This window comes from Lineus longissimus, chromosome 3 (genome assembly GCF_910592395.1).
Source record: "Lineus longissimus chromosome 3, tnLinLong1.2, whole genome shotgun sequence".
NCBI classification, from domain to species: Eukaryota; Metazoa; Nemertea; class Pilidiophora; order Heteronemertea; family Lineidae; genus Lineus; species Lineus longissimus.
Genome location: NC_088310.1, coordinates 1871769 through 1891426, shown reverse-complemented (window position 1 = coordinate 1891426; position 19658 = coordinate 1871769). Strand labels below are relative to the sequence as shown.

The 19658-nt window shown below is 43.6% G+C and overlaps 3 protein-coding genes and 1 non-coding gene across 5 annotated transcripts; 1 reads left to right on the top strand and 3 right to left on the bottom strand.

Annotated features, from left to right (window-relative positions):
- Window positions 1-459: 459 nt before the first annotated feature.
- Window positions 460-6696, bottom strand: LOC135485329 (uncharacterized). 2 transcript variants are annotated; one of them, XM_064767221.1, is made up of 7 exons: window positions 6609-6696; window positions 5121-5511; window positions 4532-4816; window positions 4008-4231; window positions 2507-3604; window positions 2063-2303; window positions 460-1923 (listed from the first exon to the last, which is right to left on the bottom strand). In XM_064767221.1, the coding sequence occupies exons 2-7, from the start codon at window positions 5490-5492 to the stop codon at window positions 1468-1470; spliced, it is 2676 nt and encodes an 891-aa protein (XP_064623291.1). In that variant the 5' UTR covers window positions 5493-5511; window positions 6609-6696; the 3' UTR covers window positions 460-1467. The 2 variants fall into 2 exon arrangements, with proteins under 2 accessions (XP_064623291.1, XP_064623290.1); XM_064767220.1 differs by having other exon boundaries at window positions 5121-5515; window positions 6609-6689.
- Window positions 6697-10812: 4116 nt separating this feature from the next.
- Window positions 10813-13160, bottom strand: LOC135484518 (paired box protein Pax-1-like). The gene is made up of 2 exons (XM_064766084.1): window positions 13157-13160; window positions 10813-11609 (listed from the first exon to the last, which is right to left on the bottom strand). Exons 1-2 carry the CDS (start codon window positions 13158-13160, stop codon window positions 10813-10815), a joined length of 801 nt encoding a protein of 266 aa, XP_064622154.1.
- Window positions 13161-15199: 2039 nt separating this feature from the next.
- Window positions 15200-15272, top strand: Trnak-cuu (transfer RNA lysine (anticodon CUU)). Its single transcript has one exon. It is a non-coding gene; the product is annotated as a tRNA-Lys (tRNA).
- A 296-nt stretch (window positions 15273-15568) lies between these two features.
- LOC135484962 (calmodulin, striated muscle-like) lies at window positions 15569-18961 on the bottom strand. The gene is made up of 5 exons (XM_064766680.1): window positions 18535-18961; window positions 17307-17337; window positions 16671-16814; window positions 16118-16363; window positions 15569-15654 (listed from the first exon to the last, which is right to left on the bottom strand). The coding sequence occupies exons 1-5, from the start codon at window positions 18553-18555 to the stop codon at window positions 15623-15625; spliced, it is 474 nt and encodes a 157-aa protein (XP_064622750.1). The 5' UTR covers window positions 18556-18961; the 3' UTR covers window positions 15569-15622.
- Between the last annotated feature and the right edge of the window lie 697 nt (window positions 18962-19658).

Genomic DNA, 19658 nt, shown 5'->3' with positions numbered 1-19658 from the left:
GTCGGAAGCCATGCTGCCACCAAGGCACGGTAGTAACGTATTCAAGTATATGGAGCTCGCTCCAGTAGAAGCCATGCCACCACCAAGGCACGGTAGTAACGTATTCAAGTATATGGAGCTCGCTCCAGTAGAAGCCACGCTACCGCCAAGGCACGGTAGTAACGTATTCAAGTATAGAGCTCGCTCCAGTAGAAGCCATGCGACCACCAAGGCACGGTAGTAACGTATTCAAGTATAGAGCTCGCTCCAGTAGAAGCCACGCTACCACCAAGGCACGGTAGTAACGTATTCAAGTATATGGAGCTCGCTCCAGTAGAAGCCATGCCACCACCAAGGCATGGTAGTAACGTATTCAAGTATAGAGCTCGCTCCAGTAGAAGCCACGCCACCACCAGGGCACGGTAGTAACGTATTCAAGTATATGGAGCTCGCTCTAGTAGAAGCCACGCTACCACCAAGGCACGGTAGTAACGTATTCAATTATATGGAGCTCGCTCCAGTAGAAGCCACGCTACCACCAAGGCATGGTAGTAACGTATTCAAGTATATGGAGCTCGCTCCAGTAGAAGCCACGCTACCACCAAGGCACGGTAGTAACGTATTCAAGTATATGGAGCTCGCTCCAGTAGAAGCCACGCTACCACCAAGGCACGGTAGTAACGAATTCAAGTTTAGAGCTCGCTCCAGTAGAAGCCACGCTACCACCAAGGCACGGTAGTAACGTATTCAAGTATAGAGCTCGCTCCAGTAGAAGCCACGCTACCACCAAGGCACGGTAGTAACGTATTCAAGTATAGAGCTCGCTCCAGTAGAAGCCACGCTACCACCAAGGCACGGTAGTAACGTATTCAAGTATAGAGCTCGCTCCAGTAGAAGCCATGCCACCACCAAGGCACGGTAGTAACGTAGGCCCCCTATTCGAGTATAGAGCTCGCTCCTGCAGAAGCCAATGCTTTGACTACCAGCATTATCGGTTATCTGCAGGCACGGCCGATCGCCTGAGATTCATCAGAAGTGGCGGCATCTATCCTGAAGACTGTGGATCATCTTATTCGATTGCCTTGGCAACTTCGTGTTATGCGTTCGTATAATAACCTGTCAATATGTATCGGACATCGTGAAGCGACGAAGTCGGCCATTCGTCATGATCGTTGCAAATTTTCCCCAATGGCTAGCGGGCGCCAGCTCCGGCCAAAAGTTCAATCCTCTGGTCATCAAAGACTGTGCTCTGGCGTGTGGTCGCAGAGTCCACATTCGCAAGAAGCTTTTAGATGGAGTCCTGTCAACATCAAACACACACAACGAATATATGAAGTTCGCCTTATATTCCGAACATAGGCGTTTCACAGGAAAGTACAATGAGATAAAAGTTGTTTAGGCATTTCATTCATACGATTAGTTACTCTTCCGGCTGGTTTCGATAGTCGCCATGTCGAAGCATTCTGCTCCAAGCAATCAAATTATCGACTACTGCAGAATAGCCATCTGGGACTGCAGCATTTCATGTAGTTCAAAAACATCCATTCTCTCCATTTCGTCAGTAATACATTTCTCTAGGATGGTCCTGACCAATGGGAGGAAGAGAGACATGCCGGCCTCAGCGCCTGAACATTGCTGTATTATTTCATCGAATTCTTGCCTTACTCGATCAAGGTTACACAAAATGGCTACCGTGGGGTCCGGGCCCCCTTGTCCTTCGGAGCCTTCCTCACTAGCAAATGGAGGCCGGATAAACTTTCCACAAGCAAGCATCCATATCAGTATGGCGGAACCGTAACTGTCCAGTGTAGAAGGATACCGTTTCTGGTCAGCGCAGATACACTCTGCAGGGAAATGAAAGGGTAGCTGGTTGTCTGGTGGAGGGTAGGGGGTACTAACCCCTCGCCACTTGCTGATGTCAATCTTTGGACAGCCATCTTGAAGCTGAAAGAAGGAGTACATGTACATCCAGGAAGCACGAATCAAGCAAAGTCCGAACACCTGATGAGTGTCAATAGAACTGCAAGGAACTATCAGCATTATTTAAGCTTATTAGTCGATTTGAAATATAGTATTTGCTTACCCTAATGTTGTTTGGCCTAAGGTCTACTGCCTCTAATCCCATCTCCTTCAGGTACATGCATCCCTTTACTATCTGTATCCCAACTGACAACCTCTCATCTGGTTCACACTGTAACATCGTCCCATCACACAGTTCCTGATACAGGCTCTTCTCGATATAAGGAACTAGGAGAAGGACTTGTCCAGTTGGGGCGCGGCCAACATCGAGGGACTTCAAGATGTTCAAGTGGTCGTTCAAATCTCTGGAAAAGGAACGAGACGATAGAGGTGAATGCATGCTCATCGCACAGGTTTGTTCCGGAATCACTTCGCGAACAGTAATCAATAGGTAGTTCGCTTCGAAAGTACTTTTGGCACCGTACATTGTAGTGGCTTGCTTCAGAATGCAGCCTTCTCGAACAAGGGAGAGGGTTCTGTTTACGCCATGATATGTCCAACAACCTACCTGAACATGGCATAGGTTTTTGCCATGTCCCGGAAGTCTTCGCTGTTTTCTCCCTCAAGAGTTCGCCTTGCAGCAAGAATCATGTTCCCCTGTTTTGCCTTGTAAACCATGCAATGCCTGCCTTCCCCAACCGTCTCCAGAATGGTAATCTCTTTGTACTTTAGTGTTGAAAGCAAAGACTTCAATATCATATTTTCTGCCGGGAAGCAATACCTCACCTCCTTGGAAAATTGAGAGCCCTTTTCTATCTCTTCAACACTCTCCGTAATTTTACACACCAAATAGATTACTGCGCTCCCATCTGAGAGCTCATTTGAAATCTTCCGACAAATGCTTTGGCTCAATTCTCCAGGATCAACCATTGCAACAATCTGATCTATTGGTAAAAACAGTTCCGCTGTTTCTTCGACATCGCTGACGTCCATGACGGGAAGGACCAGTTTCCACAAACACTGCCTTATGAGTCCAGGAAGACCCTTGATGATATCAGCCTTCTCCACAGCATGTGTAAATCCCTTCAAAAGAGTAAGTATGTCACCACGGGCACCGAGCTCCTCACATATATGGAAGAAGTCCTTAGATATCGCTTTTAGTTCAGAGTCCATGGTCTTCAGCGTGAGTTGCATGGTCTCATCAGATGCTATCTTTTCTCCGAGTGTAGAAAGACACACAAGAAGCGGGTAAAACCCTTTCTTGCTGATCATTTGCAGAATGCTTCCAAGACCTTTGAGACGAGTGATGCTTTCATTCGACACATCATCGATCTTGCTGGCCATTACTCCAGCCACTGCACACATTAACTGTTCTTCGTACTTGAAAATGGTTGTGACAAAGTCCAAATGTGTTTCCTCAAACTTCTCAAGCAGCAACGGCACAAGGTCATCCGGGCGACTACGCTCGTGCTTGCTGCAAACATCGTAGCACTTGGTGACGACGCCGAACAGTTTTAGGGCGGCTTGCCGAAGGAAATGGTAGAGGAAGTGACGTAATATGACGCAGAGGGAATTCGTCAGCCTCTGATATTCGATAGAAAACTCGTCTGGTTTGTAATCATGACTTTGAGATCGTTTCAACCTGGTGCAGGAGATTTGGAAAAACCTGAAAATAGGAACACCGTCAACATGGTCAAGATGCATGAATATTCACATCGCCATTAAAACATCACACCATGCTAGAATCACTTTGGCTATCTATAGGACTTGAATTAACATTGACTTCTTTTACGAGCGTGTCAAACCAGCAACTTTAGTAAATGGATGAAGCAGGAACTGATACCAAACAGGATATATTTGTTGTCTGACCAAACACCCCGAGTGTAGAGCTAAAAGGCATTTGGCGAAATATGAAAGCTCCACCAGGCGAGACAACCAATACCTCAAGTTCGGTTTATTCGAAAACACCTCAAACTAAACGCCAGCATGAGCTGATGAGGCACAGTGTTTCATACAGTAAACAGTGCTACATTATAGACGTGGCGTTTTAGAACATATAGTGCCTTAACCTGTTACATGTAATCTCCTCCTCTTCTGAGAGCAAGCAGGAATTCTTCAACTTCGAGAACACGATCGTGCCTTTTGGGATAGGCGGCGGCAATGTTTCTGTTTCCGAGTCGCTATCCGGGGCATCCAGCATTGTCGCCTCTTCATCCTCTTCGCACTTGTTGCAGACGTAAATGATCTTGATGTCCGGTGACCTTTTCAGAATTTTTGACATGAATTCTGCGTCCTGTAATCAAGACATGGTATTACAGGACAATCCATTCCTGAGCACCATGACCTATGCTAGGATCAGTTTGTAAGATATTCTAAGCCAAGTTAAACACTCTGTCTGCAGATCGAGGCGTCACACGAATCTTATTAACAGTTTGGACATTAAGTCACATCAATCTGCACTGAAAGATCTTTGTGATATCTTATTCAAGCCAATCCTAATGTTAACGATTTGATTATGTCAAATGATGATGACCTTTGAGTTTCAGGGAGCGATAGGGCACTACCGGACAGTTCGGATGCGCTCAAAGATTACCTGGCGGCGCCAAGCAGTATTACCATCGATTACGTAGAAGAGAACTTGCAGAACCCCATCAAGACATTGGGTGACCACTGCATCCAAAGCCTCGTTCTCACTCAAGCCCGGAGTATCGATAATCTGCAGACCGGATTCGAGCAAGGGACTGTTCAATCCTATCTCCACCATCTCATCAACCTTCGCCCGACTTTCTCTTTCTCCTTCTAACTGTATTTCTTTCCTGAGGGTTTTTCTATCCAGTGGACATTTTGGCCCCTTCGTGTTTCCTGTGGCATCTGTTAACTACAAAAAGAATTGAGAGTGGAACTTGAGCTGGTCGATCACAGGCAAGAAGAGGGCGTCGTTATCAAACGTGCAGCCAGAATGTCCCCATCCTGAATTCTTCAGTGCATCAGTAACGTGTGCGAGGCAAGGAGCATACAATACTGACAGCGAGATCAACAATTGCTGTCGGAATTGCTGTCGGTATTTGATCACACGTAGTTCAACATACCCATATTTTTTTACTTGACAATACCGGTAAATATGTTAACCTTGCTTTAGGGCGAAAGGTTTTCATTTTACTTGCCCTTTTAGCAACACTAACCTGGAAATATTCCTCCTGGCTGTACTTGATCCGTACGATCCTCGCCGTGCAAGGGTGTTGATTCACTGGGACCACTCGACGGTTCAACAGCAGATTAATGAAGGACGACTTGCCACAGTTGAGCTGACCGCCGATCATGATGACCGGATTTTTCTCAAGGACCCCGTCGATGGCATTAGTTCCTTCTGTAAAAACGTTCTTCAGGCTATCACAGACCTCATCCCCTTCCAAGAGTTGGAAAGAGGCGGACACTCGACCATAGCTTTCCTTGAGAACAGTCCGGTACGAGTAGAAAGCGTCGAACTGTTTCTTTAACTTTTCAAGCGATGCCGGCACGCCCAAGTCGTCGGAAAGTGGCTGATTTGACGCCATAGGAAGCACTTCAGCTCGCCTGTCTCAGATGGAATGATAAAATTATGCTAATCCAAATTCAAATTATAAGTGAAATTATCGCTTTGCTATAAATATTCTTATTAAACAAGGGAACAACGTGAACGCACTCGGCATCCCGTCAGCAGGACCGTTAGGCATCCGGGGCTCATGCTGCCTACGTGTATGGCTGGCGGGAGTGGACAAATATCTGAATTAAGGGTCGGGATAAATCAGATTTATACCACGACTATATTCATAATAGTAGACAGCCAATCAGAACCCCGCATTTCATGAATTATGGTGACCATTAAATCTGAATTATACCACGACATAAATGAATCAACCCACGACTATAATCGTTTTAGACCCACGACTATATTCGTAATAGCAGACAGCCAATCAGAGAGCCGAATTTATGGACGGAAGTGCGATTTATGGACGCCGGAAGTGCGATATATAGACGCCGGAAGTGCTATTTATGGACGCCGGATGTTAGAATGTTGGACGACCTTTGTTATTCCGGCGTCCATATATCGCACTTCCGGCGTCCATAAATCGCACTTCCGTCCATAAATTCGGCTCTCTGATTGGCTGTCTACTATTATGAATATAGTCGTGGTATAAATCTGATTTATCCCGACCCTTAATTCAGATATTTGTCCACTCCCGCCAGCCATATACGTGCAGTGTTTGATGATACGGCCAAAAAGGCCAGATTAGCCTTTCAGGTAAATCAGCCAATCAAACCTTCGGATACCATAAATCATGCCTCGCCTTAAAGCCGAAACCGTGCTTCAGTCCACTTTCGGCGCCAGCCACACACTCGCGCCGGAGACCTCATTTGCATGCTGCCCAAACATATAGAGGCCAACCTTTACCGAAAACATATTTATAGATTGGAAATGGGTAGTAAATGGGTTAGGGCGACAATGATTTCCGCGCTCGTGATAATCGATTCAATATATCGTGTATAGGACTATGCATACTGGTACATAATGATGTATTGGACACGAATTCTAATAGCAAGTTCACTTTAATGAAAATGAAAGTAGCTTACATCAGCCATGATATACAAAATGTATATACTCGCTGCTTCATTTTGGTTTACACCCTTACCTTTCCCTCTTGTTTACCACTCTTTCAAATAGAACTTTCACGACTTTCAGTTCGTTGGAAAATCACTCTGACAGATCCAGCAGTGACGGCGTACTATTCGTTCATTTCCGTAACACATCGGTATTGTTCGGCGGCGTCGATAAGTTTTGATAACGAGTTCAACATTCGCCTCTCGACGGAATTCATTCAAAATCCTCAAATTGGTCATCATGAGATCAGGCCTTTTTACTTCTATGCGGAGCAGATAAAAAACCACTGGTTATATAGGCCAGGATGCAAATTGGGCAGATGGAGTTAGACTTGTGCACCTCGGCCGCTCGCAGCTTTTACATTATGTATAGGCCCATAGCTGCCTCGTACGACATCTTTTTCTAAATTGGCTGTGATCCTAACCCGTCGACTAATAAATGTGTGGACCATCTTTAAACCAGGAGAATAATTAGAATCGGTTCACCTTTCGTTATTACCTGTCGACGCGACTGATAAATGGCCGCATCAAAAGTTATAAGCGTTGTTACAACGCCGGCATTCGCGAGATAAACCCAGCGAATATTGCATGTACCACACCAACAGGTGCAAAAGTCGTCGAGAGAAACTTGTAAGTTCACGCGAACAAGGGAACAAACAAGGTTGTTACTGATAATTCACTATAAAATGGCCCTTTCCCACGACTTAGTTCAAGATGCCGCCGTCCAGTCAAAACTTTATAAGCTCATATTGCTTCGGTTGTGTTTGAGGTAAAAAAGCGAGTAAAAACTATAATGTCTGTCATCATCAATCGCTGTTAATTAGAAGAGTTTAAATATTATAAGGCATCGATATTTTTAAACCGCTCCAGTCCTAAAATGATCAGTTGACCCTTAGGGTACGCAGTGGACGCAGTGGACCGGCCTCGTCCCTCGCCCTCACCCATAAAGGAAGGACGATCGGGATGACGAAATGGACTGCAAAGGAGCCTACTTTTAATGATGGAACGAAAAGGGATACCCAAGCGAAATTCGCATGTGCGGCGTTTTGCCCACGCTGGTCACTGCAGTTTGAAGGCGTGGCCTAAAATCAAGACACATGTATACTTGGTAACCGGTGCAGAGGAATGGTGTCGTTGGCTCTTCGAGTCACACGCGACTTGTCGGTTTGACTCTTGCGTTATTTATGTGACATTCACAGCCGGTTTGGGTGACGATAGCATATGTCTCTGGCGCCGCGATGGCGGCCCATCTTGGTGGAGGTGTCACCGCATGATCGATGGAGGCCCGAAAACACAACAACACTTCCGCCAGTTGAAACAAAAACTCGCTAACGACCGTGTAGTTCTATGTATTCATGGTATTGTGGAACGATAAACTAATAAATTAACAATTTCCTTGGTTTCTCTTGATGGTCCTCCATTTCAAAATTGGAGAGAAATGGGTCATCAAAGGTGGGCAAACGGTCTCAGTGATTGTTCTGTACTATACATGTACGTGTGAGATGCCCCCTAGTCAGTGCCACACACTAATTCTATTATTGGATGCAGACGCTGCATTTGAACAGGCCTGAGTGCCTTACCAACCCATTTGGATTGACGTAAGATCAAATATTTTCTAAAACGTGATTTCAGTTTTCCAGTGTATCAGGGGGTGGCCACCTCGAACTGTTTTCATTCGCAACATTATTTCCAGGTTTGATGCTCCAAGCTCGTCGCCTTTTCTTTTCTTCGACTTCAACCGGATCGTTCCTGCCGCATAAAACTTGAGACTTATTGCCTCATCAACCTTAGGGCAGTGATTTAACAAATGAGCACCCAGGTATGCAGAAACAAATCAGGATTTGACACATTCAGAAATTATTGTGTCGGCATTTCGCTCATCCATCAAGGCGGATGGGCAATGGCAACTGGACCCGTCAGTTATGGCTAGGCCAAGTAAAGAAAGTCCCATTTTTCATCAGTGCGCTCATTTCTCTTGAAGCCTATAATTGTAGATTCTTTTTCAAAGTGCTGGGCATGTGTCATTGTCGTATGCAGCGCATTTTCGGGGTATTTTTCTTTGTCGCCTGTAGTCCCCAATGAAAAGACGCCATCGAATTTCTTTGGCATTTTGAATGAAAGCAACACCATCCATCGTCGTTTTTGGAACTCTCTATAGTAATCATGAAAACACAAACAGTTTTCCAACTTGGCCTCACTGCTCACCGATCATTTCCTCTGGTTTTCTCATCACCGGCAAAACACTGGCGTCGGTTGGGTGAACAATGTAAATTGGTTGACTTAGGCTAATAGGTTGGAAAGATTCGTCAGAGAAGGGAATGCAATTTGCCAAATTTTCGTTATCTTTTTGTAGTCCTAAACTACATGTACATCCTGAGATCAGGCTTTTTTCACTCCTATATCGTATGAAATATCGAGAGGCGGAGTATATTGAAAACAACTGGTGCCAGGATGTATATATACTATGACGTATTGTAGAAATTCGCTCAGAAACAGCGCATGAAAACATGTCAAAGTCTCAAAACATTTTCCATTCATATCATTCGTATTTGCCAAACTCCCATAACAAAAAAATATGTTCCTTTTGATTTCGGGTTTGAAGTGCTCCGAGTTGCATCCACCTGTATAGTTAAGATAACGGGAACGTGCCGGTGTTGTTTGTCAAGCCGACCGTGGAGAACAATCACAAACCATGTAAACAAATCAATATTAAAAACTCTGCTTTAGCGCGTTTTCTTGTTCTTCGATCTCGCTGAGCAGCCCAGAAAACGTTATCAACTTGTACGTCATACGTCTGACCGAAAAAAAGGACCGTGCATCGATTCAGCGATTCAAACTTGACATCATGCAACATGGCATAACCAGTGCGCTTCAATATAGGTACCGGTATTCGGCGCCTGTCGATATTTTGTATATGACGTAGGAGTAAAAAATCCTGATCTCAGGATGGACATCCTCATGAGATTGAATTCACCTTTTGAAAAGATCAATGAAATTCCCACGGCCCATGTTTTTCAGAAGTAAAAAACAACAACGACAACAAAGTGAAGTTCTGACCATGCCAACACTTTTACTGCCTCGTAATGATGTCGAAATCTGCATGGGAGCGTGTTGGCTTACTGTCGAACTTGTGTCGAGACACAGTACCCCCCGTGGAGTGGGCTTCGTGTCCCGCTTCGTGCTGAGGGAATGGATCAGATTCTATGGGAGGGTGACCAAGGAGGCACATAACTGGGTTGGTTTTACATCGGCTTACACTCTTCGTCCATAAGTTGTGAGTTGGAACTTGGGCAAATCACTGACCTAACGGATCACTGACCTAACGGATCACCATCAAAGCGCGATAATTCGTTATTTTTCAATTACGCTCGGGAAAGATCCTAGCCTTCTTGGCTGTTGTATCAATTCTGCAAACAAGTGCTCGAGTAACTGATGCCAATTAACTCACCGCGGGATTCATTTGCTTCCAATTAACTTATTGCTGATACCTGGCAGCCGGCTATTGATACCCAATAGTGCTGAATTACATATGCAGATGGGCGCACTGATTTCAAAGAGAGAGAAATGAACATTTAAAACTGATGGCAGAGCTTGATCATCATTTTAGATGACATGATAGATATCGGGACGACTCCCGTTGATTGCTGCATTTGCACAGCTTCTGGACCGGGAAACAACACTTTTAGACCATGTTACCATTTACAAACACATTTTGATATTACTAACAACAACTTCGATTTCATCCGTGTTATATATTTCTATTTGCTGCAAAACACATAGTTTACTAGCACCTCGTCAGTAACCTTAGCACCCCAATAAACTATTTCATCATAAATCGTGCTGCGGATTAACGCTGAAAGAGTGAAACCACGCGATAATAGCGTACCCAAGCAGGACAGTAACTTTTTATCAGATTTGAACTTCAATCAATCTCATATCAGATATGGCTGTGTTTGTGTGATTCCAAGTCCGCTTACACCAAAATCAGAGGCTGATTCTTCTTGTTTTACCCATCTTGTCTTCCCAACTACATGTATATGACATTTGACATTTCTATGCCTTTCTAAAGTTTTGACATATCTACGCCTTCGGACCCCAGGGGCCTCACGGTGATAGGTCTGGCCATGCATGGGACCTTGATTGAGGAGTTTGAACCTTCCAGTTTAGAGTGCGTTATCGTTGATGTACCCCGGGTTGTATATATACGGCGAGGTGGAGTTACTGGGCGGCGGGGGACTAACTCTGCAAAGTGTAAAGTGATCCGACAGGTGGCGTCACGTTGTAATAGTTATAAGTCTGTGAAACATGTACTCCATGATTAGTGGGGGCTTGGTTTTGGGCGATTGAGTTTATCCCATGGGCATGAGAATAGTTCAAGAGATCGTTCACTGCGTGAGACATGGGCCATGACCGAAATGTCCCATTGGTCAGAGGAGGCACGGGCCCATGTTTTGAGGATAAGTGGGACAAAGACCCCGGATGAGGAGGCTGGGATAATCCAGAATGTCCATGAGCATTTGGTGCCACATTAGGCATGGTTGCGCCACACGTATACGGGTATATCGCCGGGCTAAATATGGCCGAATGGTCCTTCGAACCAAATACATTATCATTGCACGGATGTCCAAAGTGGTGTAAACTACCCAGTTTGTTCCTGAGAATTCTACTGATTGAGCTCACGGACGGCACATTGAACTTATCACATATACCGTCCACTAAAAGTTTGTCCCTGATTTCCCAAGCGAATATCCCTGGGTCCCTTTCCTTGTAAACCTTGATATGTTTGACCACGTTCGGGGTTGTGACGCGTGGTTTACTGCCTCCGATGGCCCCGGGCAGAATTGAACCTGTCTCATGGTACCGGGCGAGGATCTTGCTGACACAGCCATGAGACACTCTCAGCTGACGGCTGATGTCACACGGACGGACCCCGAGCTGGGCGAGCTCCACGATGCGTAAGCGGACGGCGTTGGGTAAGGGACGGCCGTTGACGAAGACACCTCCTAGTTGGTTCACCTCACCATATGGCGTTTCTGAAAATGATGAAATGGGGAACGATATTAAAACGCAACAAACCTTTGTTTTGAATGAAGTTTGATCATCTGCTGATTGGTTCTTGTAAATGGTTGTCATGCCGATCTATCGGGATTGACCATCGATATCCATTCTTCCCTGAAGACAGAGACTTAAAGATTGTCGCACATGCACCGCCAATCAATCGACATGTTTTTAATTGTTCACGCGTATTATCGCTGGAGATGGCTAAAATGTTTGCTGATTTTTAGGATGATATGTACACTGAACACGATAATGAAAAGAACGCCGTGTTTTACAAAATGACCCGGAAAATGGGTGACACATTATCTAGGGTGAAAGAACCTAAAAGATAATAGACGATTTATTTAACCTTTTAATTAGACGGCTCATAAACGACAAAGTTAGTTTAAGTAGGTTGTTGGTGTGAATTTCACCATGCGACAGTTTTATAGCTTTGGGTGTCAGGTGAAGGGAAGGAAAGCTCCTCTCCTTTGACCCCCGGATTGTGGAGGCGACGCCGACATGACAAGGTTGACAAGTCTGGTAGACTCCAGAGTCGCCAAATGATGGATGGAGCACAGGTTCTCGGTATCTTTACTCAAGATCGAGACCTTGGAACTGCAGAACATGGATGAAAACACCGGTGTTTTGTGTACATCAGGGTGCAGTAACACCAATGCCACATTTTCTGTTCACGTTTTTGAAGATGCGTCCTTTGATTAGAATGATAATAACAATGTACATAACGTGAATATCTTCATGAGATGGGCCATCTAAAACTGCTTACTTTCACTTTCAGCCCATGAGCGAGGGGATGAAATCAGTGAATGTAAAAATATCAAAGGAGAATCACAGTTCTTTCTATAGGAAAGAACTACATCTCTTTTGTAGAAATGCAGAGGCATTTATGCATGTAACTTTGTGGTCATCATTATGCATAACTCCAGAGTTAAAAAAATATTCTGGCTTGTGGAGCTCCATTCTTTGTGGTATACGGCAGATTCGTGACATTTCACCAATATTCAGACGGTTCCGATTGAAATGATCAAAATGAAAACAAGATGATAAACAAGGAGAGAGAACAGACAGAACACTCATTACATAAAATGCTGATGTATGACCAATAGGCCTAAAAACATTTGATAACCTTTCAAAAATGAAAAATTGAATGTGAGATTATCGATCATTAAATTCTTGGAGTCTCATTTTTGAACATGATAATACGTGTATTCTCTTTCCATGAGTTCAACGAGATGTTGGAAACACTTCGCGTCTGATGATATATCTAAACAATTAATTAATTGAAAATTGTATATAATGTACTTGCAGAAATTTTTAAATACATTAATTACAATAAATATCCATTATCATCATTTATCGTTTACTCTGAAAGGTTGGGATTATCTTGCCGCTTTCAGATAGGCCTATTCGAGAATGATGTTTGAGAGAATTTATTTTCTTCAGATTTGAATCCTTCTTCAATCAAACAAAGGTCACCATTTCATTTCGCTCCAATGAAGAAAAGAAAATCATTCTCACTTACCCATCGTCTCAGACAACTTGATCACAAATCGACTTTGTAATTATATGTCACGCTTCGAATATCTGGAGTCAACCGTCCGGAAGGTATCGTTCTCTTGCATTGCCAACAGTAAAATATTCCTAAATCTACAATGTCCGATACTTTTTATTTCACGCGTACTTCAAAAGTCATCAGAAGTACTCAACATCTCAGTGATTTTGCATACTTGAATTTGAGACTTCGGATTGGCCGAGACGTCACGGCTAATTGAAAATGACGAGTGTTGATTGGCTGAGACGCTGATTTGTTTAATGTAAGTAGGTGAACGGTATGTGCCATTCTACTTGATGAATGGGTTGAGATATCACTCATTACTTTTCTGAGACGCTCCGCCTCGCGATAAATTGGGCATAAAATTTTGACGGGGTGGAAAATGTTTGTGGAAATTTTCCCCGAGGTGAAAAAGAGCGCAGAGATATCGCACAGGTTAACCTGTAATGTTTTGCTTGCAGTCACATCTGCTGCGGGGAATTTACGAATAAGTTAAAGACCCGTGAAGCCCTTTGCGGTGTACATTTCTTCAAGAGAGTGATAACGAACCAAGAATACTGAAAACAAGAGAATTCCGAAGCAAACGACTGTATTGAAATTTCGTTGGACTATAATGCCACTTTTAAAACATTGTTTCTATTTTGGAGTTATGGGTTCATATCGCGCAAAACGGAGTCTCAAGAACTTTGCCTTGTGTCACTTTCACGCATCTAGACATTTTCTAAATGACCCGCGTAATATTTTCCAATCAATTATTTTAAATCGGTTAATAATTGGTGACGAATAGTCCTATGAGTGGTCAATGATACTTGAAGTCTCTTGAAACATCCTTTGAGTGGTGATAAATTAATTGGCACTGATTTTGTACTACACTCTGAAATTCCGAATGGGGTACTGGTGAGTTCTCTTTGATCTATGGATTGAATTGGAAATGATCAGAATTTCGGGAAAGGTCATAGACTTCATGGGGGGGGGGGGGGGGGGGGGGTTAACATATTCCAATATGTAAGTGTTTCCATACAATTATCGGCTGGCGAGACCGAAACGAGTCGATCTGTCAGGCGTCTTTCAGCGACTCTGAGTGCGCGTCGAGAAAATACTGGTTCAACACAACATGAAATTGACATTATTCTGACAGATTAATGATGGTTCTAAAGAGGCCATGATCGTCAATCGGATAGCTCAGAGATTAAAGCATATAGTATCCTTCTATCCTCGGACATTTTTTCCGAGAGGTTATTTTCTACTTCTACACAGGTGTGGCGGGGATAGTAGTCCTAGGGCTGATAGTCCGTGTAACAATAGCCCGCATTGCTAAATGTTTTGGTTAGGGTTAGCGGTACAATAGATCATGCTGCTTAATTGGTCAAATACAATGCTACCGGACTATGACTCCAGGGGGACTATATCCGCTGTCACACCGGCCCCATTCATGTCATGCAGAATGAAATAACATTTTTGACACCATAATGAGCTCGTCCCACTCATGTCGCCGGTATGTTTGGAATACATGCACTTGACCTGAAGAGAAGCGAGATCACCGTTGTAAAGGCCGTAACACTTTTCACCCGCGTCACAACACTCATTTGATGAAAGAACCGCCTTTAAAAAGCCAGGCGTTATCGGCATTGAGGAAATGCTATTTTGATAGAACTATGATTTATGTTATCGTGTCATTGCTATTTTGTATGTTGCTGAAAGGCCACGTTCATTCGTTAAATTCATTTCACGTTCATTTGAAATTTGAGATTTTCTGGTCGAAGCTATTCCCATATGAGATGCGTAGGTGCGATGACGGGAACCCTGGAAAAAGAGCGCTTTGAGCGACTGAAACCAGTCGGATTTAGCGCTATATAGGCCTTAAATAGAAATACGTTTTTATTGCAACACCCTGTAAAACCAGGTGGGCAGAGTCAGTAAACATACAATACTCTGCTTGGAGATTGTGATGGCCACCGCCATCTATAATTCCCTTACAAATCTATTGTACACCGGCGAACGCAGTGTCAGTCAGCCCGGCTAGCTCAGTCGGTAGAGCATGGGACTCTTAATCCCAGGGTCGTGGGTTCGAGCCCCACGTTGGGCGCAGTACTTTTTATTTATTATTATTGATTTTTTTCCTTTAATGAAGGCCGTAAATTTCCATCAAATCAGATTGCTTCCGTCAAATTTTGTCGTTTACAAGGGAATTGGCAAGCGACAAGTCTTACAAAAATATTACAAAAGGTGAATTTATTTACATAAAACCGTATATACAGAATAGTCTTGTAATAGCCTTGTCTGACAGTCTGATTTTCTGCATGTTGTCCTCGATTTTGACAAGCTAAAATACTGTTGTGTAATTCTGGATGAGTCCGCGTCTGCAATAACAACCCCCCCCCCCCCCCCCCGGCCCAAGGAAGTATCTTTATCACAGTCTGCTGCGAGCCCTGTCCATCACCATTTGTCAGTCATCATCCGCACAAATTCTGAAAAAAAGACCAAAATCACTAAATCACTGATCAACCGGGTAAGTGCAGGGTTCTCCACTATGCTTTTTGTCCAGGCGCAGCACCCGGGCAGAATCATCTTCCCCACTTCAGCACCCGGACAAAAAAGTTAGCACCCGGACAGATTCATAGAGTTGGTAATGGTTTTACTGTTAAAGCACCCAGACAGATTTTGCTGCCAACCTGGACAGAACTGAAGTGAATTCTCAATTGTGTCAAAATATGGCGACAGCACCCGGCCCAAAAAAATTGTTGGGGAGAACACTGAAGTGGGCAGAGCAGCCTGGGAGATGATATATATAGCTGTATACATGTATCACAAACCACCATCGCACTTCCAACCTGCTGATATTATCGGCTAAAAACCTATTTATGACCATGACCAGTCCATACAGGCGATGCCCACTGATCTCAAAAGTTATCCTAACCCATATAAACTCACCTTCAAATTGTATTTTCCCATCATTATTAGCATCAGCCTCCTTAATCATGTCCTCCAGCTCAGCATCCGATAACTTCTCGCCAAGTGAAATCATCACATTTTTAAGGTCCATAAGCGTGATGTAACCATGATCCTTGGTATCAAAGATCTGAAAAGCTTCCCTCAGCTCAGCGTCGTCATTGCTACCCTCAGCCGCCTTACGCATCATCAAGTCACAGAACTCATCAAAGTCAATTTCGTCATTCCCTGAAATAATACATGTAACGACATTTAAACAATGATAGGCTTATTGATTTCTTTTGGCTTTCTGTCATCCCAGATGGCTATTTTTATTGCCACTACTAATTGCGTTTAGCTCTCAATAATGAATTATTGACTAAACCCTAACATTGAGAAACAGGAATGAATAATTAATTTGAGAATCGGGAAAAGGAGTAAGAATAATAAGTAAGCCAACATCAGGCGGGTAGCAGCTGCTCCTTTCATAAGCACATCCGTAGCCAACCCAGCGGATAACGTGATGACGTCGTATCGCGTGATTTCCCGAGCTTACCGTCAGCATCCACTTCCTGCACCATAGCGTCTAACTCTTCTTTGGTCGGATTCTGTCCCAGTGACTTCATCACCGACTCCAACTCGACCGAGGTGATCGACCCGCTTCCATCCTTGTCAAATACACTAAATGCCTGTTTATATTCTGGAAAAGAAAATAGTGATAAACTTACACATTGTATAGTGTACATTGTACTAAGAGCAAATAAAGCCCAGTCTTTAGTTATTATCAAGTATTGATTAATCCATACTTGTCAGTTATTATTGATATATCTTGTGCAGAGTCTTACAAAGATCCCGATGGGAATCTCAACGAGAGACGTGTATCTTCTGCTCAAAATAGTTCTTACAGAGACTTCCATCAAGTGAAATTCTTTCAACCATGATTGGTAACTTATCAAGGTGCATGACTGTGACGGTCTATTCTGTGTAGCGTGACAAAGTAACTGAATGTACAAACTGGAGTGCCCCAAGGAGCTGTCCTTTGTTCACTCCTGTTTATTATAACATATTATAAAAGAATCTGCGCGCACAGTGTGTTGACGTAAGATTATGCTGATGAAACGGTGTCATGCACCATTTACTGACACTGGTGGGGGTCTAATATAAAAGTGAGGAGTTGTCGCAATGGCCTTACCTTCTAACTGTTCTGGCGACATCTTGGCCGACTGAAAGAATTATGACAAGAGATATTTTATAACCGATGAGCTTTTTGTTTTCCAAGACTCATATGACTGTTTATATTTCACTGCACAGGCTTTAAAGACTTAAGATTGACCACCCCCTGATGTCCAATTCGATTGACATGTCTGAGTTTAGTCCTTAAAAATGCTCCACGAGCTGTCTGCAGAAAACAGTTTATCCACAATTTGCCCTTTTTAACCTCTTTACCCAGGTATTAAAAGTAAAGCAACGGCTTAGATCAGAGAGTTCCCTGCTGGGTTAGTCATGACTGGCTCATTATATTATGCAGTTGCTGCTATTAATCCAGGCCTAAAACTATGGGTTCATAGGCTTACTTTAGGTAAACCGCCCTTTATTATAGTCTGAAGTACACATTGTAAAACTATACTGGACGCTTAGTCTTCACGGTTTATGCCAGGAGTGTATCTTTCCATGCATTCGACTGAAGCCTTGCAATGGCTTTTACAGTTGATCAATGGTATGGCCTAAATCCAGTGTGGCGTCAAAGGGGAGTTATAAATTTTTTTGAAGCAATGCAGGCAGACAGCCAGCAATGGTTTCATTCACTATACTGAGATCAATGACGACAATGTAACTTGTCACAGATTTTCAATGCATTTTAGTACATGTCAGTTTTATAGTCAGGTCAGGTGCCTTAATCTGAAAGACGAAAGAGTGTCTACTGTAAGATGAAATGAACATCGTCTTCAAACTCGAACATTATTTGTCATCTTGGGCGAAGATTGATGTCTCCGTTCCCCTCTACCAACTGCCTTACTACTCTCCCCCCCCCCCCCCACACACCCCTACCCACGTGCCCGCCTGCCTCCACTTCCACCATTCACCAAAGTGCATCCTGGCCACACCCACTTGAATGCTCGTCCCCTCGTAAGGGAGTTAGCGAGTAGAAAGGCCCTGAAGCTCAGGATCAGGATGGAGTGATGTGAAGGCCCGGGATGAAGGAGAAGACATTTTTCTTGGAACGTTTTGGACGGACCAGGCTTAGTCAAGCTGTGTCGTCAGCTATACGAAATCACAATTTGGTATGTCGTGCAAGATATTCGTAATGTCAGGGTAAGACCAACCGTGTAGAGTGTTGCGAGTCATTCATCTCCGAAGATTGTGAGACTCAAAACAGCTTTCCTTCACCGATATCATTCAAGAATTTTGCTCTCACTTACCGCTTTGCTTTCGGCTGCCATGATCACTGCGATAGCTGATAATCTCCACTCCCTCTTCTATTCGTCGTGTCCTCGCCGCCACTGGCACATCCAACGCCACATGTGCCGATATTATCAGGTCATCCGGCAAGAGCGCCAGGTATGATCTTGCCTAACGTTGCAAAGTGCTATATGCTATACAGCTCTGCTAATTGTCCTGAACTTGTACAACAGGTAGCCCTCGGCACGGTCGATCGTTCAAAAACGAAATCCTATACTTGTGACGCAATGATATAAGTTACCAATGGCTAGCGTATTAAGTATTCCCTAATTCACGGTAAGACTTATAATTTTTATAAGGCTTGAGAACAGAAAATATTTGAAAAGCAGTCAGCGTACAAACAGCGAATTTTAAGTTAGAGACTAGATGATTTGAATTGCACTCAAATACGAAGTGTCCCCGAATTGTTGTCCTTGTATACTGTGAGTATTTGGCGTTCGCAAACATGAAATGAAAGGTGCAATAATACCATGTAATTTTTAAAATTTCCGATTGAAAAACGGCTCAACACTGTTTATGATAGGAAAAGACATGACCTCTATCGTCTTCATCGGGTGGCGAATAAACTTTTCCAAACTATTTAATCTGAATTCGGTTTCATTCCTCAGCCTCTCTATAGTTGTCAATTGAATCGAAACTCTGAAATATGGGGAACAACCAAAAAGGTGACATTGAGTGAATCTTCGGAATCCTGCTTATTGGATACAAGTTCCTTTCGGCCACCGGATGCTCCTCCCTTTGCATGTTCCTTGTAATTTTAGACTAGTCATGAGAGGCCGCGCCGAGAGTAACATGAGGACTAGCATTTGTCTTCATCGGATGTTGGATGTGCCTGGCGCCTGGCTCCTGTAGCAGTGTATATCTGAAAACGATCTTCGCTTCGATAGAGCTTATCCAAGCCTTACCCTTGAGGTCATACATTTTTTTACAACGGTTAGGATTGTGTAACTGTAAATAGCGTACATGTCCTTTTTTCTCTTCTCCTTATTTGTTGTTCTATTCTATGATGTATTGAATTTTTGTAATCTTCTGTATAAGAGGAATGAATAGATATGTACATGATAGTAGGCCTACCTCTGGAATT